This window comes from Tachysurus vachellii, chromosome 8, assembly GCF_030014155.1.
Source record: "Tachysurus vachellii isolate PV-2020 chromosome 8, HZAU_Pvac_v1, whole genome shotgun sequence".
Taxonomy (NCBI): Eukaryota; Metazoa; Chordata; class Actinopteri; order Siluriformes; family Bagridae; genus Tachysurus; species Tachysurus vachellii.
The window spans coordinates 15,846,071-15,874,037 of NC_083467.1; the positions used below are offsets into that span (position 1 = coordinate 15,846,071).

Here is a 27,967-nt window from a genome sequence, read left to right on the forward strand (position 1 = left end):
TTGTAAGAGCACCACACCATACAGATACCACTACCATTTATATGAGCGTGACACTATCAACATATCGACACACCTTTGTGTATCTGTTTATATGTTCCTGGCAATGCCGTTTCCGTCCACTACGTGACGCTGTTGTCGCATATGTGACTGTGTGTGTGTATGTGTGTGTGTGTGTGTGTGTGTGTGTGTGTAATAGGGAGCCACCGCTGTTTCTACATATTGTCAGCAAAGTACAAAGTAGTTGTGCAACACGTGAATCCCCGGCGGAAAGGCGAGTCGCGTGTGTCACGAGCTCCGTGGCGACCTTCACCAACCGTGAGACGCGTCCAGCCTACAGAGCGGACACGGTGCGGAGGAACAACACCTGGTATGCAACGATTTGTTTGATGTGTTGGAAGAATAAGTTTAGAAACTAACAGCCGGAGTTTATGTCTTCTGTTCAGGAAGTGACGCTATTCATCCGTCACAAGTGATATTTCTCACCATGCGTCTATAGTATACGGGGCAATGGTATTACGCATGCACCAGTTAGGGTTTATTATAACCCCTTTGTACTGCTGGTTTCAGTAGTTTCGGTAGTTTCGGATTGAACATTTGACACCTCTGTGCGTCACTCGCGATTATTATCAATTGCTAGACTTACTCACGTGTACAGTGCACTTACTTACAGGCCCATACACTTCACTTTGGAGCTACAAGGTTACTTTTGTATAAATACTCGCCATTATGTCGTACTGTGAAATGGCAGCTGAGGTCGTCTTCTCCTGGCCTGGTTTCTGTTGGATTGTACGTAAAACAGACCTTTATATGCGCCGTGGGTAAAGCAGCATTACATATGTGCTACACCTGGTCTCTGTACTGAATATACAAGACATACACGACTGTCTTGTTGTCCCTTACATCTGTCGGGTTTCAGCTGTGCACAGAAACTGATTTTGACACGTTGATAAGGTGTGATTGTGATTTTGCACATTGATAAATGTGGCTTTGGGGGCTTTTCGGTTTTCAGGGTTGTGTCTGTGAAACGGTTTCTGTTTTTATAAAGGGTCAGAACATCAGGACCATATTGGGAGATTTTACTTTCTTTTTCCAGTTTGACACGTGACCGCGCTTGGTATGCCACATTTCACTTTATTCCCTGTTGATGCCCTGTTTTGCCCATTCATTTGACATTGTGTCCAACTCGTGCTAAATTACGCAATCACATTGTATCCGGGTGACGTTTTGAGTTTATTAAATCCTTTGGGCATAGTGTTGGACTTACAGAACTGCCAGCAGAAGCTCAAAGACCATTACATGTATGTGGTTTTATTACTTTTCGTGATATTTTGAAATCGTGCCAACATAAAGTATATGTACGCGAGATTGTGCCTTGACCTCTGATATAGAGGTTAGTAGAGACGGTGTAATACCCGCTGTCATCTCCTTTTGTGTAGAGCAACCATGCTGCTGAACTGCAATGCTAAATATAGACTTGCAAGGAGAGAGAGAGAGAGAGAGAGAGAGAGAGAGAGAGAGAGAGAGATTGTGCGCCTCGGCCTTTATTACCCTCATGCCCACATTACTGCTGTGTTACATGCAAACAGCAAGCAGGAGTAATATTTAAGGTAAAAATGATTGATATCACTGATTTGATTTTTGGTTACATTTCAAGTGAAAGCAATACAAATGCACAAGTCTAGAATGAGAATTTGCAAACATGGATATCAAGCATTCTTTGTGATATTAGCAACGTGACATTGTTATCTCTATAGGTGTTGAGTGTTTATGAGGGGCAGAGAGAGGTGACAGAAAATTAGTTCCTATCTTGCACATCAATTATTACATCCTTTTTTTTAAAATTAAACAAAATGACACATGAAAGTATTCCCAATTTGGCCAAATGTTTGTGGACGTGTGGCCATCACACTCGCATGTAGGCCTTCCACAAACAAAAGGAAGCACAAAATGATCTAGAATGTCTTTGTATGATGTTCCATTAAGAATCCCATTTACTGGAACTAAACAAATGCTCTTGTGACTGAATGAGCACAAATCCCCACAACCACACTTAAAAATCTAGTAGAAAGCCTTCACAGAGGAGTGGAGGTTACTGTATTACATTTTGAACAGGTTAAGGCATCATCTTTTAACCATGTTATGTAGACGTGTAGTAATGATCTGGATGCAATCTCCAAAAAACATCATAAACTTGAGATCATTAGATCAGACAGAGGGTGTAATGTGATGCTTGTTCAACCATTTAACAGTGATCTTTAAAATACAATATATTTAGAAACTAATCCCTGATTGATGCTAATCAGGGGTTAGTTTTCTAAAGCAAGGACTCAAGGGCCAAGCTTTCTAAAGCAAGGAAAGAAAACAAGAAAGCATTTTCAAATAAATTCCTTGCTGCAGAGACGCTTCCTCTGCTTCTTTGTTCAAAATGCTCTATCACAATTTGTTTGAAAAGATTTTCATTTAAGCTCCTTTGTTCTTTTTATTTATGGACCAGAAAAATGTAAACAGTGTCCTGAAACAAAGAAATTAGATCAGATCCATTGCATTACAAGTTTGCAAATCACAGTTTTTCTTTCATCTTCAACATTACATGATTATTACAGTTCTATAATCTCTACTAAGAGCTATAAACTGCAGCTTTAAATTAATGGCATGAATGAAAATGTATAAATCTACTTTTCTTAAAATGTTTTGTATTCCTTGTAGGTGAATCATTATTTTAGGTGCATATACTTAATTTAATCAATCCTATATTATTCGATAGGATTGATTCTGGTAAAAGGATTGATTGAGTTACCATGTGTGTAACCTGTGAAATCAAAGAACAAAAATGTTCATGACAGAGACAATACACTGGAGTGTGGTTTTATTTAAAGCCATGTAAAACCATCTTCAGTGGTCGGGAATGTTCTAGAACAGTCTCGGGTTCTCCGTGATGACTGGCGATCTTGGAAATTCGTGCACTGTGTTTGACATGAGCGTGTAACAGGCTGAATGCCAGGAATACCTCAGGCTTAAACCAGGGCCAAGAGACTGTGTGCTGTATATGACTGACTCACACACTCAGTTTGGAGGTGGCCAAAGGAGGGGGCAATGGAGGAATCTGCTGCAAAGCACTTGCATGGAGGACTAATATCACACACATACCATACACATATACATATAGTAGCTCAGACTGCTATCATTTTCATACAAACAGTCACCTACATTTACTGTCACTTAAATAGTCATCTGCAGACTTTGGAGTTACACCACTCCCCGCTGGCACAAACGACTCTTTCATTCGAGACAGCCCATGACACTGGAGTCAAACATGTTACTGTGAGTGTGTAGTGAGCTCACACTGCCTGTAACTCTAATCGTGTGTGTGTTTGTGTGAGTGCATGTGAGTGTGTATGAGTGAGGTGGTGGGTGGAAACGTGTATATCTTTATCCGTGTCACTCTACAATGATACCAAAGTAGACATAAGAGCAGCACAGACCTGGATGTCACTGCGTACAAGGACTCAAATCAACTTCATCTCTAATTTGCACGTTTCTCTCCCCTCTTTTTCTGCCTACTCACTGCCTGTACAGGAGAGCAAAGTGTTTTAAAAGTGTCATTATGCCATGGCGTCTCTGGGCGCCTCCTTCGTTCAAATCAAATTTGATGACATCCACTTCTACGAGAACTGTGGCGGCGGGAGCTTTGGCAGTGTATACCGTGCCCGCTGGATCTCGCAAGACAAAGAGGTGGCGGTGAAAAAGCTGCTGAAGATTGAGAAAGAGGTGGGCGATGTAATTGCCTGTGCTTTTCATATTCGCGTTTTAATTGTCAGTGTGATAATCATTTTAATTGCCTCTCTGCATGCAGCTCCTGGTGCTACGCACCAGCCTCGAATGTGCTTCCCCCTTGCACTGAAGAGGGTGTGTGGTGCTGAGGGTTTCATTTGTGATCTTAGAAATGCATGCACTGTGTCTTTAAAAGAAAATTATCACATAATTAAATCATATTAGTCTCAGGTGAGAACTGTTTGGCTTCAAATTACTTTGAAGTGATGGATTTGTCATTTTGTCATTTTTTTTTTACGTTTCAATTTTAGCTCATACTACGTCATGTATTACTGTGATTCTGGAAATACGGTTGAGAAATCTGTGAAAATGAAAAAGATATGTTACGTGAACATACATGTTACACAAAATAGCATTTTAACTTTTAACTTTTTAGCTTGTATGTAAGCATTCATTTGATTTGCAGCTACACAGATATCTCAACAGTATTGTAATTATTCTTGCCACCCTAAAATTGGCCTATTAATACAATTTAAATGTCATAAGTAACTGATACATTGTAAACAATCAGAACACAAATAAAATTTTGTTAGTAATCTAAGAATGATCAGATATCACAGGATGATTTGGTTCTCGTAACTGTAACATGTACTCTTAATGTTAGTTATGAATGGAAAACCATTTGCTTGTTTTTGGTCTTTATTTGTTGCCTCCTCTGTCACAGGCAGAGATCTTGAGTGTCCTCAGCCATCGAAATATCATCCAGTTTTATGGCGCAGTTCTCGAACCCCCAAACTATGGAATCGTCACAGGTCTGTTTTTTTTTTGTTTGTTTTTTAACAAACTCTTATACCTTGTAGTTTTTAACTTTGAGTCATTATTATGACTACCCTTTATTTGACTTATTTACATCAGAATAATTAAAAAGCCGAGATATGTAATAAAAAACCTGCGGCAGTGTACGGATATCAATATTTGCTTAGTCAAGTTCATAAATTTTTTATTGATGCTTTCTAAAAAACGGACACACAAAGTCAACAACTGTTAATAACAGTTTATTTGATCACATTCATCACTGCTTATTGTCAGCATTGCTGGGTTTCTGTAAATAAGTTTTTTTTAGGTTTATTAAGCTTTTAGTAGATTGTCTGTATAATCATAAACATAAATCATAAACCTAATCTCATGTTCAACAGCCTGCTCCAAATAATGAACTAAGAATAAGAAATACCTACTAACTTTGGTAGAAGGCACATTCAAATCTCAATTCAATTCAGTTCAATTCAAGTTTATTTGTATAGTGCTTTTTGCAATTGACATTGTCTCAAAGCAGCTTTACAGAACATAAACAGAACAAAAGGTTATTATAAATAATAATATAAAGATTAATAGCATATAAAATTCAAGATTAATATTAAATATATTTAAATGTGTTAGTATTTATACCCAATGAGCAAGACATGGACAATAGACTTGTTGTTAATTAATATTGCTATATTAACTTTGTTGAATTTGTGAGATGGCAGGAGTATTTTCCTTTTACTAAACCAAGCCAGACTTCTGTATTACAGTTATTCTGTATATTGTGAAGAGACAATTCAATTTTACCCCAAACATACCAGAGAAAGTTAAAGGTTTTGTGTTCTGTCTGACTTTAATTAGATTTGTCTGTAAAATAATGGCTTGGCCTTGCACAGCTACAGTATAGGTAGAGCATTATTTAATGTTAGATGTTTCTTTGAAAGACTATCAGCCCGGGTTTGTTATGTGTTCAGCGCAGCAGTAGGAAAGGTATAGTATGTAGATGGAGTGTGGGTTGTCAGGAAACTGCCATCTCTATTTATCAAAGACTGAACTAATTAGCACCAGGTAAAGGAGAGACGTTTACAGGCAGCCTGGCTGGCATCTTGTGTTTCCAGTTTAATCAGCAGGGTTATAAATCTCCCGTCCCATCATATTTCAGTAATGAAGGAGTCAAAGCCCAGTGTTTAATAGACAGTTTATATGATTCTCTTGCTTCTGTACATGACACAGCCGCTCTGTGATACGGCTTATAAAGTTCATACAAATATCATTTGAAACACTGATGAAGTTCTGTATTGTAGTCAGATGCAGTATTTGTTTAAAGGTCTGATTCACATGCCAAAAAAGACTTCCCAGAAATAGGTAGGGCATGTCCTCAAGGAAGTCATGATAAAGAGCAGGCAGGATACAGCTCATGAAAAGCTCATACAGCTCAAGTCCATAGCAGAGAAAACGTCTACCATCGGCTAGTGCTGTCCAGTGAAAGTATTTAATTCTTTATATTTAAGGTTTTCTTGCAGTGACTTTTTATTAAATGAAGTGTTTCTCATGTACATATTTTTTTATATGCACGATTAGCTGTTAGTACTTGAAAGTCCATCTCCTGTACATCATGTACCCTGCTAGATGTAATATAAGCTATAGAACATCCATGCAACAATATGAGTTAATGTGCCTATCATTTATGGGTTTTTTTTGCATTTGTGTGTTGCTTTTGTTTGGGCATGATGGTTATCAATGTAATGTGGACTGTTTATTTGTTTTGTTTTTCCCCCTTGATAATGTTGTGCAATAAACTATGTTTTCCTTTGAGGAAAGAGGAACTCTGCTGCAAAAGGGTTATATAACTTTCACCATATTATTTATTAAGCGTATTTATATGTGTAAGGGTGGAAACCATTGGACAAATAAACGCCATATTCCCATGGGAAAGGTACTGGACAGTAGGGGTCACTCTCACTCCTTCATGGAAATATGGGCTGAACACCAGACTCACACATACACACATAATGAATCTGAGTAGTTAGTGGTCTTTTCCAACACACTATAAATATTCCTGAGTTTCCTAACCCTATGTATATATATATATATATATATATATATATATATATATATATATATATATATATATATATATATATATATTATATATATAAGATAACTTAAACTTTAAAACCATATAGCATTAAATATTTTGCATTTTCATTTATGACATTTATTTCAGAGTATGCCAGTAGAGGGTCGTTGTATGATTATCTATCAAGTGATGCAAGTGAAGAAATCAGCATGAGACAGATCATGACCTGGGCAACAGAGATAGCTAAAGGTACACACAAACATTCACATATACACTAGAATGTAACTGGAACTAATGACAAAAAAAAAACATAAATTATTAAAAACACATGACACATATAGATCATCACTGGAAATTATAATTTCATTAATAACTAAATATTGATTATTAACGAAGTGAGATTTTGTGAAAGCTTGTGATGTACAGTACAACTGCAGTAAGTTCTCTCTTTTCTCTCTTTTGTTTATTGCAGGAATGCATTATTTACATGCAGAGGCCCCGGTCAAAGTTATCCATCGGGATCTCAAGTCCAGAAATGGTACTGTTGCCAGTTCTCATGAATTTTTTTCCAGATTCCAGATGTTTTTAAGTAATTCATCTTAAAATATGTGATGCAGTAATTACTATGAATTGTTTTGTATAGCATTGGGAAACTATGTACAGTAGTTAGAAGCAATGAATGTGAGTCTAGACTAAAGTTTAAGTGGTTACAAAAAGTTCTTATGATTATAAACCCCTGGGTGGAAATAATCGAAGCCTATTTACAAAGGAAATGTGTCTGCTTTCTTTCTTTACAGTGGTCATGACAGCAGACAAAGTTCTCAAGGTATTTCTCAAACTCTGTTCATCAATTGATTGATGGCGATTTCATCATGCATGCACTGAGAATTAACAGTTGTATAATTATGTAATTATAGATCTGTGATTTTGGAGCATCTAAGTTTCACTCCCACACCACACACATGTCTTTGGTTGGCACGTTCCCCTGGATGGCCCCGGAGGTCATTCAGAGCCTTCCCGTTTCTGAAACGTGTGATACATACTCCTATGGAGTGGTGAGTCTCTCTTTCTCTTTGTCTTTGTGTGTGTGAAAACCCTTGATGAGAGAAATTCTTATCTCAAATAGGTTTCTCTTTTGTATGTATCTCAATAACCATAAAGGTCTAGCATTTAATAATCTGGGTAACACCAAAAATGAAAAAGTGTTGCATTTTAATTCCACATACAACAATACACTTTAAAAATAAACTTGCGTTTGTTCAATTGTTTATTTATATAACCACCTTTATTCTGTGCCTGCAGCTCTTAAACCTTTAAATTGTCGATCTTGCTCCTTACCTAAATTGAAATGTGTGTATACTTTCTTACGGTAGTTTTTTTGTCAAGAATGTTCTCGGTTAAAATCACTGCCCAATGGAGTTTCTGCAGCAATTATGACTACACTAATTATAATTAACACTATTCGTAAATTTCAGAACTCTCTCTCTCTCCTTCTGTGTGTGTGTGTGTGTGTGTGTGTGTGTGTGTGTGTGTGTGTATGTGTGTGTGTTAGGTCCTGTGGGAGATGCTGACTCGTGAGATTCCATTCAAAGGGCTTGAGGGGCTGCAAGTAGCTTGGCTGGTTGTAGAGAAGAATGAGGTATACCATAACTCATCATTCTAATCTAATCTACAAAACACAGTTTTCTGTTTCTGTATAAACATGCTCTGAGCTGCTCTCTTTGATTTTCATCTAATCAGAAATACAGTACTTATATTCGCTCAGTCTGCTCATGTGAAACTGGGTTTTGGTTCAGCAAACCCATAACTCTGTGTGCTGCAGAGTGATATGCTCCTTTCCATGTTCTGAGCTCTTTGTATCTTGTGTGTGTTGTAAAGTGGAAAGGATGGTAATGTAATATGTGTGTGTGTGTGTGTGTGTGTGTGTGTGTGTGTGTGTGTGTGTGTGTTGCAGAGATTGACTATTCCCAGCAGCTGTCCTGCCAGTTTTGCAAACCTGATGAGGAAATGCTGGGAAACAGAACCACTGGTAAGAATTCAGTCTTTACTCATGAAATAAAGATTGTGTTAAATCTCTAGAAGACAGTGTCTGTTTCTGCAAACACAATTTATTCATCTTTTGATACTTGACCTTACATGAATGCTCTGCAATAAACATCTAATAATAATGTAATACAAACTATGTCTTGCGTTACAGTTATTACCTTTTAGTGTTAATTCCATATCTAGTCAGTTGTCTGTAGCAGAGCAAAGCAAACAATTCACGAAGAGGAGTAAGTCATCCTCATTAAGACATGAGCTGATGTTTCATTTTCTACGCTTCCTAATGCTTCATATCTTTTGAATGAAATGGTAAGCTCCAAGAATCCAGAGGGCTTCTGTCATCCCTCCATCAGGCATCAGTTTGTCAGGTCACATATCTCCTCAAACACTTCCACACCCAGTTCAGTGTAGATGATAAGTAGATATTCACTGGCTTAGCTCTCATCCTGTCATTCAGTGAGACAGCTTTTTTAAATTTATTTAAAACCAAATCCAACTAAACAGGTCATTGAACTTTTAATAGTATCAATGTGTAATGTGTAAGAATGTTTTCTACCTCTTAAAGTGCTTCAAAAATAGAATTTCCTCTTATGATGACATGTTTAATCATGTACTGGATATTACTACTGTACAGTATATGATTCAAATTTCAGGTATCTGTTTTCACAGCCAAATGATGATGAATTTATTTTATAAAGGAGCATTTAATAGTGATGGACTGTTCTGTCATTTTAATCATTGCAGTAATATGTGACTACTAGCCAAACGTGTGCCAAAATTAGCACAAACAAGTTTATGGTGTGTGTGTGTGTGTGTGTGTGTGTGTGTGTGTGTGTGTTTCTGCTGGAATCCCAACAATGCTGCTAAACCTGATATATTATCACATCAGTGTCTCTGCTGTGCTGAGAACAAACACTAATAATATCTGGTCAAAAAATTGTGCATAGCAGCATATGCATACTTAGTTACATAGTAAGTCCTGTGTTAATTAGGCTAAGTTCTACTTATTCAACTTTATTGTTTCAGTTCTGGTCTTTTAGAAATTTGCAGTGACCGAATAGTGCATTTTTAATATTAATAATATATTTTCATTCTGGTGTAGAAAAGGCCCCTGTTTAAAGAGATCCTGTCCATCCTAGAGGCCATGTGCAATGACAGCCAGCTCTCTGATCAGTGCAACTCCTTCCTGCAAAACAAAGCAGAATGGCGGTAAGATTATTCTCTCTCTCTCTCTCTCTCGCTCTCTCTCTCTCCCACACACACACACACACGGACATGCAGTATATGGTCATGCATGGTCACCTTCCAAAGAAATGTAAAGTGTACTGTAATTATTAATCACTAAACACATCAGCTTTATTTAATATTTGGTATTTATCACAATCTTAGGCCCTCATATACTGTTTGTCTGATCTGTTTATCTAAAGTTGATAACACTTGCAAAAAACGTTTAAACTGATTTTTGAGAATACTTTAGGAAAAGGTTCACCTCTTATCCATTTGTGCTCTTAAATAATGAATGAATAACATAATGAATAAGCATTTGCAATGAATACGTTTTTACAGGGCAAGTCAGGGCAAAATCATTAATCACACACAGTGAGATTCACATCCTTGAAAATCACATAGATATTAAAATAAATATGTGCAAAAAGCAGGTATTAGTTTATAGCCATTTCAGCTAAAATAAAGACCTAATTATATTAAAGTTTCTCAAGATCATACCTCTCAAAATATTATGAAATTGTCCTTAATATTACACAATAATATGTAATAATAATAATAATAAAAATAATGTTGCAGTATTATTGCAGAATTTTTTTCTCCAGTTTTTTTTTTTTTGTCTTTTGAACAGTTTTTCTTTTGTCACATTAACACTCATAACAGTCTCGCGACTAGTGTTAAACTTGAAATTTAGCTTACACTTCAGCAATCTAAGCTTGCCACTATAATTAAGAACAAATAACACAAGATTTAAATATGGTTTCTCCCCAACATTATTTGGGATGTCAGGAAATCAAGGCCTTAGACTCAGTGAAATTGGGGAGTTTTATATTTTATATTTTATAACAGTGTCCAAATCTGTCAATCTGCAAATTTAATTTTAATATGCTACCTGTAGCAAATCTAAACAAAAAGGATGTCTCTGTGTACTTGTTTACTGGCTGCACTGCATATTGTGATGTCAGATATAAAAGTTAGTTATATGAGCCGAGTTAACTGAGTATTAAGATATTAAGGCTTATTTGGAGAGTAGAACATGGTCCATATGAAGCATTTCCACCATGCAAGCTGGGGCTTCAGTGTTTTGGTGCTGTGACAGACAGTTGTAGAAGGTTCTGGGTGTATGATGTTAGACCTATATTAAGACCAGCTGGAAGAGGCCCCCGGAGCAGAACAAGAGATTCCCGTCTTTCAGGTCCTCCTACAGAAAGAGAGAAAGAAAGTAAAAGAAGCAAATGTGATGTCTGGAAAACAAGTAAGCTAATGGCACACGTGAATGTGAAATTCCGTGTGTGATTGTCGAGTAAGTGACAAGCATGGAAAGCAATTACATGGGAAGTTTGGAGTGGGAGTGGAAGCCTGCCTGGAGGGCGCTGAGTGGGAGGTCTGGGTTGCCTCACATGCTACTTTATAAATAACTGTCGTGGGACAAAATATTTGCAGCCTACTCACTGCCCCCTCTGGTGGTCTTCATGGCGATCACAGCGTTTAAACTGTCCTCAGCAGTGGAAAAAAATTAGATTAACAAATAGCAAAAAGTGCACTTCAAAAAACAGTATTATGAAAGAGAGTTTTATTCTGTTAAATTATATCTTATTTTATAAGCTAAAATTACCATTTATTATTATTATTTAAAATATATTCTAATCTATTGCAAACAGTAACGGCAGTGATGCGTACATACTTTTTGAAATACCTAGAGTAAGTCAGTAAGACACTCATTTGGTGGCATTGAAAAGAGATTTTGACTCATGTCGTCTCAGGGAGGTTTTCTATGAAATTGTCACCTCTGGTTTGAAATGAAAATGAAAACAGTGCGTATATATATTGTACCTAGCATTTAAATGAAATGATTGACATCACCACTTTAACAAAAGGATTTTCAAACATAATAATAAATTAAGAAGAATGCTTTCTTGAGTAAGTTGGAAATACAGTAAAAGCGGTGAATAAATCAGGAAGTAGTAGATACTTTTGGACCTTGTGAAGTGTCTGTGACTGTTGAACTGGTGTATGGGTCTCTGTGAATGAGTTCACCTGTGACATTAAAACTAAGGTGTTTTGTTTAATGTTTTTTCTGTGTGAAGGCGCGAGATTGAGGCGACTCTAGATCGCTTGAAGAAGCTGGAGAGGGACCTGAGCACTAAAGAGCAGGAGCTAAAGGAGAGAGAGCGCCGCCTCAAGATGTGGGAGAAGAAACTCATAGAGCAGTCCAACACTCCAGTGAGTCCACTTTTTCTCTATCTCTCACTCTCTCTCTGTCACCATCACCTGTCAACTTTCTCATACACATGCACTCACTCTGTGTAAGGCAGGAGGTAAATGCATTGTGAAAAGAATCATCGGGTTTGTTTTGTGCTGCTGCTCTACACAGCATGCTGACAGATATTAATCTGGATGTGTTCACATGGCCTGCTTCAGAATGCTTGCAGAGCACTAAAAGGGAGACGACGTTGAACATTTAGTGGCACACTTTTCGGCTTTCCTCATTTTCACATTTCACCTGGTGCTATTCTGTATGGCCATTTCTCTATCATGAAAAAAAATCACTAATTTCCTCTTTCCATCTTGTATTCGAATTTCACTTTTTGTTTGTTTATGTCTGTTTGTCTATTTACTCTCCGGCTTTTCATTTGAAATCTTATTTTGTCTCATTTTCCCTTTTCCCATTTTCTCCTCTTTTCTGCTGTCTCTCATCTACCTTGCCTTTTCTGCTCTCCTCTCAGCTCTTTGCCCCCCTGGCCACTAAGATAAGTTCGGAGTCATTTTTTGAGTCTAAGATGGAGGAGTCAAAGAGGTCGGAGATGTCGTGTGAGATAAGAGGCTGCTGTAACGGAGAACTGGGTGCTTTGGCTCTGCAGGCTGTGATGAAAGGCTTCGAGGACGTGTTCAGCCTGGACACCCCCTCTGTCCCTGTCCTGCACTCAGACATGCAGGTCAGCATGCAGGCCACGCAGAACTCCTCCAAGACCTGCTCCATGCGAGAAGGACACAAACTCAGCATGGCTGCATTTAGCTGGTCTGATGACAGTGACAGCGATTAGTAATAGCTCCTCTCGGTTAATTAGCCAAAAACTGTGGTCTTATACTAGCTTTCCTCACTGTTTGCAAAAAGTTTTATAGATATTACTCATATAATCATAGATATTATTATAAAAATAAATGTTATCGGTAAGGCTTTAGATCTATATATAGGAACAATCTATATGTAGTCCTGATATCGCAGTTGCTTTTTTGTTGGTTTCTTTTTCTAATAATACCACATTGTTGTTGTTGTTTTTTAAAACTCATGAAGAAACACATGTAAAAACCTCCGATTGAGCTAAGAGGTGAAAGTAATAATTGTTTCCCACTCCTAAGTATGGACTACATTAGCCTTGCCGGTCCTACGCCTACAGAGTCCTTATGGATGTCATTTATGGCAAATGAAGTGAACGTATAGCAGCGTGCTGAGGGGCGAGTGAGCCGCATGTCAGCCTAGTGAAGATTCGGCGCTTTTATGATGAAGTGACATTTTGCTGACATTAAGATTGGACAATTTGAGCAGCGAGGCTGGGAGATACTCACATAGGCTAGAAAGGCTAAAGAGTGAGTGAGAGAGCGCAAGAGAGAGAGAGAGGGAGAGAGTGTGTGTGTGTGTGTGTGTGTGTGAGAGAGAGAGAGAGAGAGTGGGAGAGAAAGAGATATTTTGTTCTGTAAAACTTGATACAGATGACTAAACATTTCTTCAGGTTATGGATTATCTAAAAAAATCCTTACATTGGATGAGCTAGAAAGAAAAAGTTTGCATAATCAAGAACGTAACAAATACGTTACTGGACATTTGTTCCTACATATTTTCATGAATTTGATGCAGTTTCGATTACAGTTAAAGAATGCATACTAATAACTGCATGGATTATCAGGGTAAATACCTCACATATGATCTATAAACATGAGGTCACACTTTTGCTTTTGTCCATTAAAACACATAATGAAATGTTCACATTTTAATATTTATTCCTAAAATGTTTTTTTTTTTTACTTGCAGTGTTCTTGTTTGCAGTATCACGTTATTCAGACTTTGATAATGTTTGCATTTAACAATCAAATTAATGTAGAACTAAGAACACTCATAGACATATACACAGTATATACATTAATATATATTATAGGTTTTGTCTTTGCAGTATGTCATAGATCCATTGTTTTCCTCTGACATTATACTATTCATATTCTGTTTTCGTTTTTTGATCTTGATCTTTTCTGCCTTTTGCAATAAACTTTGTCACAAAAATGATGATTAAACTCTCTTCCATATTTATCTTTTTATACTTTTTATAAAATTTAACATAAAGCTCCAGCATGGTGAGTTTTCCTGATGTGTATGATGAATCAGATGACATGATTTCAGAAGACAGATGTGCCGCTACTTTAATGCTAACTTATCCATAACACATAATAAAGCACAAATACACTGCAACTGCAATTTTTTAGATCAAGAATGCGGTTGTCTTGATGTGAACACCCGAATAAGCTCTACTTTCAATGTGATCTCTGGACGTGATGTGTGGAAGTGCTCCTGCGGCGTCAAATGAACATAAGGTCAAAACTTGGCCATATTCTCTCGGATAACACCAGCAGGACAGAGTGCACTCTGCACCCTGTTGAACTCTGCTGAGCTCTTAAAGGAATTTCAATTACAGAGTCATTTGTGCTGACTGTCTCCACGCCTCCCTTCATCCCATCTCCTCTTTTGTCAACAGTCTGCTTCCAATCCTTATAAAAACCATGCAAGCTAGTTGTGAAATACAAGATGGCTGCATGAAATGTACTGTTATATCACTCTAATTAGGCAAATGTATGCCATGGAGCTTTGGCATGTGGCAGATGTTTTTTTTATACATATTATAATTTTGTTTACATCCTCAGATATGAGCCCTGAACATACGGGGGAGTTAAGGGCCCATCTGGCTACACAGAGGGAAAACACAACAGTTGTGCTTTCTCTCTGTCTCCATCTTTCTCTCCATATTTTTTGTGCACGTGACATACTCCATGCACAGATTACTGATTCAATTTGATTTTCTTCACCATCTTTCAGCACAGCAGTGTTATTCTACTATAATATTACCTGCTAATAATGCGATTTGTGTTTTGACTGGCATTTGCCTTTTAACGCATATGTCCCCCTGTAGTTTGTTAGGACATGTCATACAAAAGTGCTGCATATTACATTTGGTATGAGGCATTTTAGCCTGATAAAGAATTGATGACATTTATGTTAACATACATTATAATGTGCATTCATGAGTAAATTAAAACCATTCTTTAATAAGAGTTCACCTTTTGTATGCATTAATTTCTTTTTCTCTCTGTAGTTGCTCCCAAACCTGGCCATCCATGTCTGGACAGAGGAGCATGTGGTCAGTATTATTGTTAAACCTGCATTATGATATTTAATTGATTAGGAGAGCACTGAAACAACTGTGTTTGGTTAACTTCTTCAGTAGACAGTATGGCATCTCTTTTGAGTCTGTACAAACATTATATTAAGATTTTTTTAAATAATTACTATAGCTTAAATCGGTCTCAATCAAAAGTGATATAAAATGTGAGTTTAAATGTGACAAGCAGTTGAGAGCAAAAGCATAGGACAAAGTGAATAAGACACCCGACAAAATATTTAGTGTCTGAGGTTTCACAGATGTAAAAAATGGAATAAACAAAAAGAAGTTCAACACTTCACATTCTATCTGTTTGAATTACATATACAGTATATATGGTCTTCACTTTTATCGATCCTCTGAGTATCTTTTGGATGATCTCAGCAACAACAACTGAATTGTAACAGGTTTATTTCTTAATTTTAGGCTTGAAATGTAACAGGTTTATTTACTAAAAGATCCTCCATTTCACAGTACTTTTGGATGTCGCAGATATTTGGGACAGGTAAGACGTTCTCATAAGATGATTTTTTTTATAACATAATTTTGATTTCAAAAATACTACCCAGATGTTCATGTGTACCAGTCACTTCCTGCTGTATGTGTGTGTTGTTGCAGACGGTGTAGAGTGCGAAATGCAGCGCTACGCTGATGTCTTCAAGAAGAACCACATCACTGGACGCAGGCTGCTGCTCCTCTCTGAAGCAGATATGAGAGATATGGGCATCTCCTCTAAAGGGCATATCATACACCTGAAGGTAATGTAATGAAACTGCTGCACCAGGGCATGAGATGTGAAGCTACTTGGTGTAATATAGTAGAATAGAATGAAAAGGCTACAGATTTATAGAAGTATATCTAAGTGTATCTGTGTGTATTATGTATCGTGTTTTTGAGATATAACATACATTCTTTTCTTTTTCAGGCTGAAATTGAAAAATTAAGAAATGATTACCTGGCACTGTTACATTTCCCCCCACTAACAAAGGTATGGTTAGTGTTGTCATTTTTATGCTCTGCAATGATAATGTGCTGGAAAATAAGTTTAGAATTCATGGTGTTATTTATAATTATAACAGGATTCATATTCTGTATAACCATGAACCTTACCTGGGTCTTTCTACCAAAATACTACATTTATGTACATATGTGTTGATGATGTAAGTAGAGTTTTGACATGTGTTCCCTGTCAGGATGAATGGGATGGAGAAGAGGAGGGGGAAAGCTGGAGGAAGACTGTGAATCTGGAGTTGGTGTTTGGTTATCACTGGAAACCAGGGACAGGTCCACAGGTACAACAGATGCCATAAGAGCACCAAAACACCTTTGTACAAACAAAAAAGATTACACAAAAGTCTGGCTTTTAATCCAGTTGCACTACAATTTAAACTTTGTGATTTATCACGGTGTAAGACAACATTTAATCCTGTTTTAGTCTTCATACTTAGATGAGGTGGTATAAATGAAAAAATGGTAGAATATGTTGACATGAAATAATTCTAAAATCACTTGCAACCTAGACTTGCTGACAGTCAAAAAAATAAATGAATAAAAATGGTGCAAAAGTGTTGGAAACTTTAGAAATCAACAAATCTTTGATTACTGTAGCTCAAAGCGTGCTCATTCCAATCCTCAAGTCCTTGTTAGTTCAGCCCTGCCTTAATGTTTTAAAATGTCATTTGTCTTCCGTTTCCGTGTCTTCTGTTAAAAATAATACTTAAAATAAACTTCTTTGGTGACACTTTTTTATTTTAAAACTCTTTATTTAAAGGAATTTCATAGGCTCCAAACCTAAAGCTACAGCCAGAAATCCCATAGCCCTATATCAGAGTTTACAAGCCGATGATTCAAATTCATACCGCAATTATTTTCACCTCATACCACAAATAGTGTGTAGATATGTTTTTGCATTCATTATTCTGAATTTTTATTTGCGCTGTGGTGAAGAAGGAGGTCTTTTGTACTCAGGGCGATGACTTGTCATCAGTGTATAGAACTGAGACTCTTTAGGATGTCAAGATGGCGACACTTGCTTTGAAGTTGCCATTTCCTTAAGTAAAGATGCCTGTTATTCTCCCATCAGCTATTGACCACCTTCTCACTAAGCACATTTTTTCTGTTTGCAAGATTGATTTTTTTTTCTTCTTCCCTCCTTTAAAAATAAACAGAAAAAAGATAAATAAATCTTCCATCTAGAGTGATACATAGCATCCACCCCCTCTTGCTTGCGAAGGCTTTGTTCAGGTCTCAAAGAAGGGGAGAAAGGCCGCTTCTCCACTTGCTGCTTGAATTTAATCAAAAATGGCCCATTTAGCCAGAAGTCATTTTCTTTTTAAAAGGCAAATGTTATTTAATCTTTCAGCTGTTCATTGTCCCATCATAAATAGTCCCCTTTCAGTGCGTGCGGCGGGGCTGAAGCGAGGCCGCTAATTGCCTCCCATTTCTCCTGACATGTGGTGGTTTAGTGGGGAGGAAACTCAGCAGGGAGAAGGAAACAGGAGGCTGAGAAAATGAGAGCTAATTATTTTCCCCTGCCTGGTGTCAGGCTCTGTGTCAGCCTTGTTTTTACAAACTGGAAGGTTCTTTTGGACTAAATAAAACAAACCCGCTCTGCACACTTTTCCCCGCTCTCTCGTCTCTCTTCCCCCGCCTTCTCTCTCTTTCTCTTCTATATCTCTTTCTCTCTTCTCTCGCTGTCTCTCGTTCTCCCCTCTCTCTCTCTCTCTCTCTCTCTCTCTCTTCTTGCTCTCTCTCTCTCGCTCTCTCTCTCTCACTCTCTCTCTCTGGCGGTGTCATGGTAGCAGCTGCACTTCTCAAAGACTAAATGAGGGGCCTGCGATTGTGCACTGGCCATCTGACAGGCAGCGAGTGTGCTGTTAATGAGGATATCAGCACTGAGTCGAGGGAAAGGTGCTGAATTATGTATGAGGCGTCATTAGACGCTTGCTGTGCTGGCCTCCATCATGGCGCATTGTTTCTGCCGGTGTGATTAGGCCAGGCCCAAAAGCACCAGGCCAAGGTGCTTGCAGCCTGTTCCAACGAGGTGGAGTCTGGCACCTTTACAGCGAGACATGGCTTCTGACATACACACACTCAGGACCTCTGACACTTCTGCTTTGAGACCCTTCCAGCAAACACACACACACACTCAGTCCAAAACAGAGAACACACCCTCAGAACACACACATGCTCATCCATGGCACACACCTCATTTTAACACTCACACCACACACTTGTGAGGAAGTAAAGATGTGTGTTAGGACTCTGCTGTGATGTGTCCTGCTCTGATCTCAGTACACAGTAGATTGGCTTGCAACAGGAGCAGTGTATTTTAAGTAATGATCGGTGAATTGCGCTCAGGGCCTGGAGGAATGGAGGAATCATTATTGATATGTCAGCATGTGCACAGTGTCCAACGCCAGCCAGGACTTTATAACATATCCTCTGATGAGCAGCGCATTTTCGCTGATTGATGGGAATGAGAGTGGATGATATAAGCTCACTTGCTCATTTTGTCTTCTTTTATTGTGGCTTTCATGGTTGGTTCGTTTGTTGCAAAAAAAAATAAAAAATAGTGCCATTTAGTTGGAGTTAATGAGCAATATGTTTGGTTTGATGATACACTGGTTATTCACATATGCCAATCTCCAAACTCAGTATTTGGCTATTTGATAAAGTTTTGGAGCAAGAATTCATATTGACAAACATTGTCATGTGTCATGTATCATTCACAGAGAATTCTGGGAAATTAGCAATTGTTTTTGCATTGATGTTAACTTCTAGGCAGAGTTCTATTTGAAAATACTATACCAGCTATGGAGGCATGGTGGTGCAGGGGGTGATGATGTTGCCACAAGCCCTGGATTGATCCTGAGTTCAGGTTTTTTGAATGTTTGGAGTTTAAGTGCATAATTTTTATGATGAGTTTGTGTGGGTTTCCTACAGGTTTTCTAGTTTCCTCCTACATTGCGAAAACATGCGGAATGGTGGATGGTGTCTATTCTAAATTGCCCATTGGTGTGAAAGTTTGTGTCCTTTACATATTCTTTGTAAATTTGAATATTGTTAATTTTAAAATGCAGTTATTTAACTAGGTAAATGGTTACAGTATATGACATTTACCCTCTGGGTTGGCATATTCTGCATGAAGTTGCTGGGAAACATAAGCATACATTTTATTATGTTATGATTACAGTCTATTGCAGATTATTTGTTTGTTGCTTGATTATGTTATCTTGATAAAATAAAATGTGCTAAATTCTGTCACTTGTTTTTGTTCTGAATTCCTCCCACCCCATGAAAGCATGCCAGCAGATTCTGCTAGATTATTATGAGGTGTGAATCAGTGTGTGTATATAAGTGAGACATTGGTCTATCTTGGGAACCTTGGATGTGAGGCAGGAATACACACACACACACACACACACACACACACACGCAAAACTTTACACAGGCTCAACTCAGTTGTTACCTGCTACACCTCCATGTGTCAAATCCAGATTTGACATTTCGACACCAAAAGATATATACAGTACATTTTATGCCTGCACAGTATTGAACCTTCCTGTTATTTATTGTAATTTCGGCCCTTCTGGAATTGATAGAATTAGCTTCTGCTCTTGCCTTGAGCTTCTGTATATATTCTTCTGTCTTCTATATGCCTTTTGCAGGACTGCAAATGGAAAATGTACTTGGAGCTTGACGGAGATGAAGTTGCTTTAACCTATATCAGAGACGTCACATTTAATGCAAATAGACCGGACGTGGAAGTCTTAAAGATGACCAAGGTAGTTTCTGTTTGGCTATAGTGTTTATAATGCAGTGATTAACACAGTGTAGGTTGTGAGCTGATGTATACAGATATGTACTTTTTCTTCTCAGCCACCGTTTGTGATGGAGAAATGGATTGTTGGGATATCTGACAAACAGACTGTTGACTGCATTGTAAATTATGAGGTAACTGAACATAACATTTCTCTACACACTGACATATACTATAGAAATTGCAGGATTCAGAGTAAAGTGAATGTGGATGTCTGTCCTCTTTACTGGCACAAACCAGAATAACTCTTTCCCTTAAACTTCACTTGAATTGTTTGATATAAGCCATTAAACCAACAGCTTGTTCAACCACATCTAGCGCAGTATAGACTTTTCTCCTGTATTTTCTCCAGTCATGTCAACTCTGCAGTAGGGCACTAGAAGAAGATTGTAGGGCTTGGTTCCTGTTTGGCCCCATGTATAACTCAGTGTGTGCTTATTGTCTCATCAGAGTGATGTCAGGTCTCCAAAGAACACAAGGCATGTGCACTCAGTGCGGTGGAGCCTGGTCAGTGGTGCAGATGAAATCAGAGGTGTGGAGCTGCTCATAGAAACACCACCAACAAACGGGGACGGGAACTTCAGGAGCCGTTCCAACTCTGGTAATACTAATCTTTACCTTTTTTGGAACCATAGACACTCTGAGTAAGGAGTTTAAAATTAGAACTTAACATTCTCTCAATTTAGTGGTTGTATGTAATGTTAAATGTCTCCATATACTAACAATGATAAATGAAGAATAAAAATAAAAAAGTGGTAAAGAGAATTGAAATTAATTATTATCCCTGAATAGAAATAATAAAACTTCGTTGTAATTCTTTTAACATTCACCAACTATCTCCTTGCTCCATCAAGACTAAAATCTCAAACCACAAAAACAGTTTCCATCATCAACAATATCCAGGACCCACTATAGTCTCTTATCTAACAATATAGTTTCTTTATACAACAGCCTCCACTATTTTGGGAAGATTTGCCACTACATTTTGGAACGTGACTGTTAATCCGATTCAGCCACCAGAGCATTAATGAGGTCATGCTCTGGTGTCCAATGACAATTCCTGAGCCATTCTGTGCTTTGGTTCATCCCAAAGGTATTCAGAGGGGTTGAGGTCAGGGCTCAGTGCAGGCCACTTGAGTTCTTTAACACTAGCTTTGGCAAATCATGCCTACATGGACCTCGCTTTGTGCACAAAGACACTGTCATGCTGGAAGAGGTTAAGTTCAGCAATGGCAAATCTTAATGTTACAGCATATAAATACATCCTCTTAATTGTGTGCTGTGTTGTATAAAATGTGGCAACAATTTTGGAAAGAACCACATATGGTGGTGGTCAGATGTCTACAAACTTTTCTGGCTATACAGTGTAGTTAAACAGAAATATTGTACTTGTGCTAGCATGCTATATTTACCAGTGTGCTTTTGGAAACCAGGTTTTTGTATAATGGACTGTTCAGTCCAAAAGAATGTATACCCCATGGTGTCTAGGTGAAAAAATGTACTGAACAGTTTTGTACTGTACTGATTAAAAAAAATTTACTGTTTTTACAAAATATAAATAACAATTTACAAAATATCTTTTAAAAACGGAATTCAGTCATGTTACAAATGCAATGTAGGTTTGTCCATTAACAGGACTACAATGCACAACAGTAAACAGAAAATAGTTGAAAGGCATGAAAAGGCATACAATGGCATATTTATAACAGATATGTCATAGACGTGTACATTAAAGCTTAGTGAACCTAAAACTTTTCTGATTATATGAAACAGTTATGAAAAAGGGAAAAATATTTTTCATAATCTATTGTTGTTACTAGTGTTAATGAATAAACACTAGATTTTTGCCCTCAACTGTTTTTTGTATTATCTCTCAGGTGTTGATCCTCAGTGGGTTTCCAGTCTGAGATCAAAGCAACTCAGAGAGAACCAAACCCAGGAGCTCCACAGTGCCAATATGAGCAGCCAATCAGACAGCATGACTCTACCGCAGTTCCTGTCTGTTTTTGGTAACCAGTCGTCATATGCTTCTGCGGTGCGAAGATCACCCAGTCGCAGTCCACTTTCACAATGGGCTGACTCCCGAAGCTCCTCACCTACACTTTCAACCAAACTCTCCTCAATCCATTTGGGGTCAAAGGGTAGCAGCCCATCTAGTACGACTTCAGAGAGCACATCAGATAGAGAACGCTCTCATAGCAGAAGATACATGTACAACTACCAAAGAAAAAGCTCCTCTAGCTCTCTAACTGTGAGTGGAGGAGGAGACCGGAGATTTTTTAGAGGGGGCAGTCATACGTCTCATAGCACCCCAAAAGGCGGACGACACCGGGCCAACCACGTAGTACCACAGAACCAATTACCGATAATCCCAGGACTGGCAACCGCAACAGTAGGAGAAAAGCAGAAAGATGAGCCTGAGGATGCCAAAGGTACAGAAGGAGGATGGATTAAAGTAGAACGCAAAAAGCCTCTCAAACAAGACCATAAGCAACCGGACCAAAGACAGCTCAGAGGCCGTTCACGAAAGGGAGGAAGAGGGGGGCGTGGGCGGAGCTAAGGGTTTTAATAAATTAAATTATTGCACCAAAGAAAAAACATATTTTTACAAGATGTACAAATAACAGCAGATAGAGGCATGGTGTTGGTATAATAAGCTGCTTTGCAAGGAATGATAAACAGAAGTTTTTTTAACTAATAATTCATGATGTTTATTTACAGGCACGACAATCAAAGGGAGAAACACAGGTTAAACATGAAAAAAGAAGACACTTTTAAATGCACTATAGCTAGAAATAAACAAAGACCTTTCTTCCTGATCCAGTCTCATTCTCTAATATAGATGACAAAGCTATAAATGTTAACAACACAACCTTTTACCTGTGGAGATCAAGCTGTAGAGCCAGTAAAGGTTTTTATACATATTGCTTTTTTTTTTTGTCTGTACATAGAAATTTAACTGAAATGTATTTAATGATTAAAAAGCAATCCTGTAATGCATAACTGCATGCTACAATCACGTATGCAATTGTTTTATAAAAGTGGGTGGAAATATACAAGCGATGGAATGATTTAGATGTTTAACCTACTAATATTGTTAGGGATTCACACATAAACACACACACACAAACAAGCACACACAGTCACACAAACACACACACACAGTCACACACACACAAACACACACATACACAGTCACACACACAAACAAACACACACAGTCACACGCAGTCTCACACACACATACAGTACAGTCACACACACAGCACTACCTATTAAATTAATTATTATTATATGTATTAGTATTTGTATTTTGTCTCAGGTTTCAGACTGTTGTGTATTGTTATATATTTTATATAATTTATCCACCTATATCATATTGTATCCTAAAAATAAAATGGATCTAAAAAGACTAGTGTGGGTTTGTGAGTAACTACAAACTACAGGATGTTGGTCGCTTCACACATCTTATGTAAATCTGATAAAGATATTTGGCGCCACCGTCGATGGTCCTGAAACGGCGCGTTCGTAAAAAAATCGTTTTTTTTTCTTTATCTTTAAAATGCTTTCGATAACATTTACTCGACTACACGAAGAATCTGACGACACTGAATGGGAAAGACAAGAATAATTAGTTCTTTACGTGGAGTTATTTATAAAAGTTGCTAGGCATCTTCCAGGACCCCGTCGTGGCGCGAATAAGACCACGCCTCCAGCTCTTTTCCCGCGAACTTCCACAGTGTGTGTAGCTGCAGCAGACTCATAGTTACTCCAGAGCCATTTACTGCTAACACCACCACAATGCGTCCCAAGGTATGTAAACTTTTGGATCTTTTTATCCGTTTAAGTTAAAACTCAATCCCTTTCACGGTCCTATGATTTCATTAATGCATTCGGGAAAACACACCTGTAAAACAGTTACAAGTTAGATACCGGTTTAGACTGCACATTTGAGCAGTATTACATGTGCAACAGTATAAATTACGGCCTGTTTACTGTTTAAAGCTGTTCGATTACGCGTTATCTTAAGCCCTGATATACTTATTTTACTCAGGAGACAATTAATAAAATAATATTTCAGTTTGCATCGATGCAGCAATTTTTTTTTTTTTTTTTTTAACTAAAATTTTTAACTATTAATTTGCATGTGTTCATCATCCCCTTTGATCATTTCCCGCCACAGCGTCAGCAGGCCCCGCCCCCTTCAACGAGAATGAACCTGAGGAGTTATCGGAACTCGTCACTGGTCCCCATGGAGACCTCTTCATCTGAGGACAGCTGTGACAGCTTTGCTTCTGATGGCTTTGCACCAATGGTAGCTGACTTAACAATGTATTTTTAAAGCATGATGTGGTTTCAGGACTTGTGTTTTTGTTCAACGGTTAACATTTTATTTCTAAAGGTGTTTAAGGCACAATAGTTTTGCCTAAAATTAATTTTAGGTTAATTAAAATTAACCTAAAATTGACTTGACATGAGTCAAGTCAAGAAGCTTTTATTGTCATTTCCACCATATGTAGATGTTTCAGTACATAGTGAAATGAGACGACGTTTGTCCAGGACCAGGGTGCTACATAAAACAGTCAGAGCTAAAGACTTAGTAAGTTAGTCCTAGATACATTAAGTGTATCTGTGCAACCTGTTGCAAACAGTGTGAGACAGACATGACATAACAAGACAGAAAGACAGTGCAGGACAACAGACAGTGCAAAGAAAAAATTACAAGACATTACACAAAAGATAGGAAATGGAAACAATGCCAAACAGTGTAAATACTGTATGTTCAACAATATTACGTTTGTAGAAATACTGGAATGAACAGTGTTTTAGCAGCAGTTACCTGAGATATTGTAAAGGATTGTGCAAAACAGCAAATGACTGAAATGTGAATTGAACCCGGAGTGGCCGCTGCGTGCTACTGCCGCGCCGCCATCTTGAATCTTGATGGACGCCTCAAACCAGCTTTGAATTATATTACTGTGAGGCCAGATTGAGTAGGACTACTTTGGGGGAATTCACTGTTTCTAGACATTAAATGTTCATACTTGATTAAAATCATATCACACAAACAACTTGAAGCTATATGGTCCTTATCAGACAAAATGGACTTTGACATGTAGATTTCTCTCACAGAAAAGACCTCTTAGACAGACGAGAAGCTCGGCTCGGCAGGAAAAACTCTTAGAAACTCCTGTGTCAGAAGAGGAAGGCTGCGGTGGTTTTGAGGAAAGTGACTTCAGTAATGAGATGAGCACCATGGTGAGTAAAGTTATCTTTACTGTTAATGACATGCCATAGATAGCAGTGTTTTCAGTTTCCCTATGCTGTTCATTCATTTCTTCTTTTATTTATTTATTTATTTTATTTCTTTCCTTCAATGTTTTGTGCTTCTTTTAGAAAATGGATTCAGACTCCGATTCAGAACCACCTAAAAAATCTCGTCGCTCCTTCACTCTTCGCGTGGCCATGAAGTTTCCTGCCAAAACTGTTACTCCTCCAAAGAAATCCAAAGAAAGTCCCGAACCGGCTCCTAAACCCAAAGGCCCAGAATTAGATTCTGAAGAAGAGGACTTCATTGCAAAGAGAGCACTAAATATTAAAGAAAACAAAGCTATGGTAAGAATTTGTAAAGAGGCTGCCGTTAAGCATTGATTAAGTCATGAGTAGCTGATTTTAATTTAAAATTTATTTTAATTCATTTTAAACACTGTTGTGAAATGTTTATCAAGGATTATATAAAGTAATACCTTTACCAACACATGCAGACTAAGAATATTTTTGTCTTGTAGCTGGCTAAACTAATGGCAGAGTTAAATAAAGTCCCTGGAATATTCCCTAAGAAGACACCTCTTGCTGCAGGCAATACAGTAAGTTCTTTTTTTTTTTTTTTTATTTATTTATTTATTTATTTTTATTTTTTTTAAAAAAAAAAAAAAAAAAAAAAAACCTGACCACTTATAAGATATTTGGGTTATTTTGCATTTAACTGATTTTTCTTTCCCACTTTTAGCCTACCCGTGTGCCCCGTCGTTCTATAGGAACCCCTGGAACTCGCAGACAGAATCCAGAACGTTTGTCAAGGATTCACACACGTTCACGCTCACTGGTGGATGGCCCTCCTACTCCTGAAGAAGACCCCGAGGACAAGTTCAGCCTGGTACGCAGGGCCAGACAAGACGATGATGATGATTATGAACCGGTGAGATTTCATTTGAATTGTTATTGGATAAATTTCTTAATCTTTCTTCGTTTAATTTGTATTTCATTTTAAAATTTTGTATATTCAGGAGCCACGTCGTCGGCGCACCTACAATGGCGTACTTGCCATCCCTCATGTGGTAAGACCTGTGGAGGAGATTACCCAGGCGGAGTTGGACAATATTTGCACTAATGTCAGAGAGAAGGTCTACAATCGTGCCACAGTGAGTTGTACTTATGGTTCTAGTTTAAATGTGTATTTAAAAACCTGTTTATTTTCCCTTTTCCTGACTTTTGGCTTAATATTGAAAGATGTTTTTTCTGAAATTTGGTTTGTCTCATAGGGTAGCACCTGTCACCAGTGTCGCCAGAAGACAGTCGACACCAAGACTAACTGTCGCAACCCTGAGTGTGTTGGAGTCAGGGGTCAGTTTTGTGGTCCCTGTTTGCGCAACCGTTATGGAGAGGAAGTTCATGATGCACTTTTGGACTCGGTATGTACAAGCTTACACTGGGTTATTCTTGCATGTGAAAAAGGCTTGTCACATGTCACTCGTACTCTCATTACCACTCCTGTAAAGTGAACTTCTCACTTTGTATAAGAAATGTATGCATATATTAAATTTATTTTTTTTTTTCTTTTTCTCCCCCTCTAGGATTGGCGATGCCCCCCTTGCAGAGGCATTTGTAACTGCAGCTTCTGCCGGGCCAGAGAGGGGCGCTGTGCTACAGGTGTGCTAGTCTACCTGGCCAAATACCATGGCTATGACAATGCTCATGCTTACCTGAACAGGTAATGGTTTTTTTTTTTTGTTTTTATTTTTTTACCTTCATATAATTTCAACAAAAAAGCTGCAGTGCAACTCTAATGTTTCTCTTTTCCCGTCTGCAGCCTAAGGAAGGAGCTGGAAGAGAGTGAGTGAAAATGCTGATTCTGATGATTTTAAATCTGTTTCCTGTTTTCATCTTTGTTCCGTTTGCTTAGAATTTGGTTCAGGATCATTATACGTATTATGCAAGTTTGTGCCTTATGAGTAGGCAGTTGTTAATGGACTGCCTGAGGTGTTCGTTTACATTGTTTTAAATGGATCATTGCTAATCATTGATTGTAGAGACTGCTGTGTTAAAGATTACTGTAAATGTGCTTCTAATAAGTTTCAGCTTTTAAACTGGTGGTGGTGGTTAAAATTTCATCGCTTCAACTGTAGCAGAGAATTATTTCAATTGTTAAACCTAGCACAATTTCTCAAACCAATAAAAGCTTTTTATTTTCTATTTTTAACCAGAACTTGTGCAGTGTATTTTTGCTTCTCTCCTCTATCGGAGTGTTTAAACTTTTAATGGACGTTTATGAGCTTTATTCCACGTCCCTTGCAGGCAGAGTGCTTCATCTTCCCACTTGTCCTGTTTTTACTAGAGCACTCTGATGTACTGCATCGCCTTCTCTGATCCTTCATTAGAGAGCTGCCACTAATGGTGTGGAAATAATTAGCAAGACTCTAATGGGAAATTTTATACCTGTAAATCATTTCCCGAGCATATTTGCCTCTTGCTCTTTCTCTCTTCCTGTAACGTTGTCATTTATGTGACAGAATGTTGTAT

The 27,967-nt window shown here is 37.9% G+C and overlaps 2 protein-coding genes across 3 annotated transcripts; both read left to right on the plus strand.

Annotated features, from left to right (window-relative positions):
- The first annotated feature begins 157 nt into the window (after positions 1-157).
- Positions 158-23,579, plus strand: map3k20a (mitogen-activated protein kinase kinase kinase 20a). Of its 2 annotated transcripts, XM_060876540.1 has the most exons (20): positions 158-367; positions 3,577-3,768; positions 4,496-4,583; positions 6,800-6,901; positions 7,125-7,190; positions 7,450-7,478; positions 7,570-7,707; positions 8,205-8,291; positions 8,607-8,681; positions 9,798-9,904; positions 12,007-12,142; positions 15,280-15,324; positions 15,820-15,850; positions 15,964-16,103; positions 16,271-16,333; positions 16,539-16,637; positions 20,016-20,132; positions 20,227-20,301; positions 20,618-20,768; positions 22,045-23,579. In XM_060876540.1, the coding sequence occupies exons 2-20, from the start codon at positions 3,610-3,612 to the stop codon at positions 22,725-22,727; spliced, it is 2,391 nt and encodes a 796-aa protein (XP_060732523.1). In that variant the 5' UTR covers positions 158-367; positions 3,577-3,609; the 3' UTR covers positions 22,728-23,579. The 2 variants fall into 2 exon arrangements, with proteins under 2 accessions (XP_060732523.1, XP_060732524.1); XM_060876541.1 differs by lacking the exons at positions 15,280-15,324; positions 15,820-15,850; positions 15,964-16,103; ... (4 more) ...; positions 20,618-20,768; positions 22,045-23,579 and adding an exon at positions 12,646-14,198 and having other exon boundaries at positions 160-367.
- A 299-nt stretch (positions 23,580-23,878) lies between these two features.
- On the plus strand, positions 23,879-27,647 carry cdca7a (cell division cycle associated 7a). The gene is made up of 10 exons (XM_060877334.1): positions 23,879-23,980; positions 24,351-24,482; positions 25,301-25,426; positions 25,565-25,783; positions 25,957-26,034; positions 26,178-26,366; positions 26,455-26,589; positions 26,710-26,859; positions 27,022-27,158; positions 27,258-27,647. Exons 1-10 carry the CDS (start codon positions 23,969-23,971, stop codon positions 27,286-27,288), a joined length of 1,209 nt encoding a protein of 402 aa, XP_060733317.1. The 5' UTR covers positions 23,879-23,968; the 3' UTR covers positions 27,289-27,647.
- The last annotated feature ends 320 nt before the right edge of the window (positions 27,648-27,967 follow it).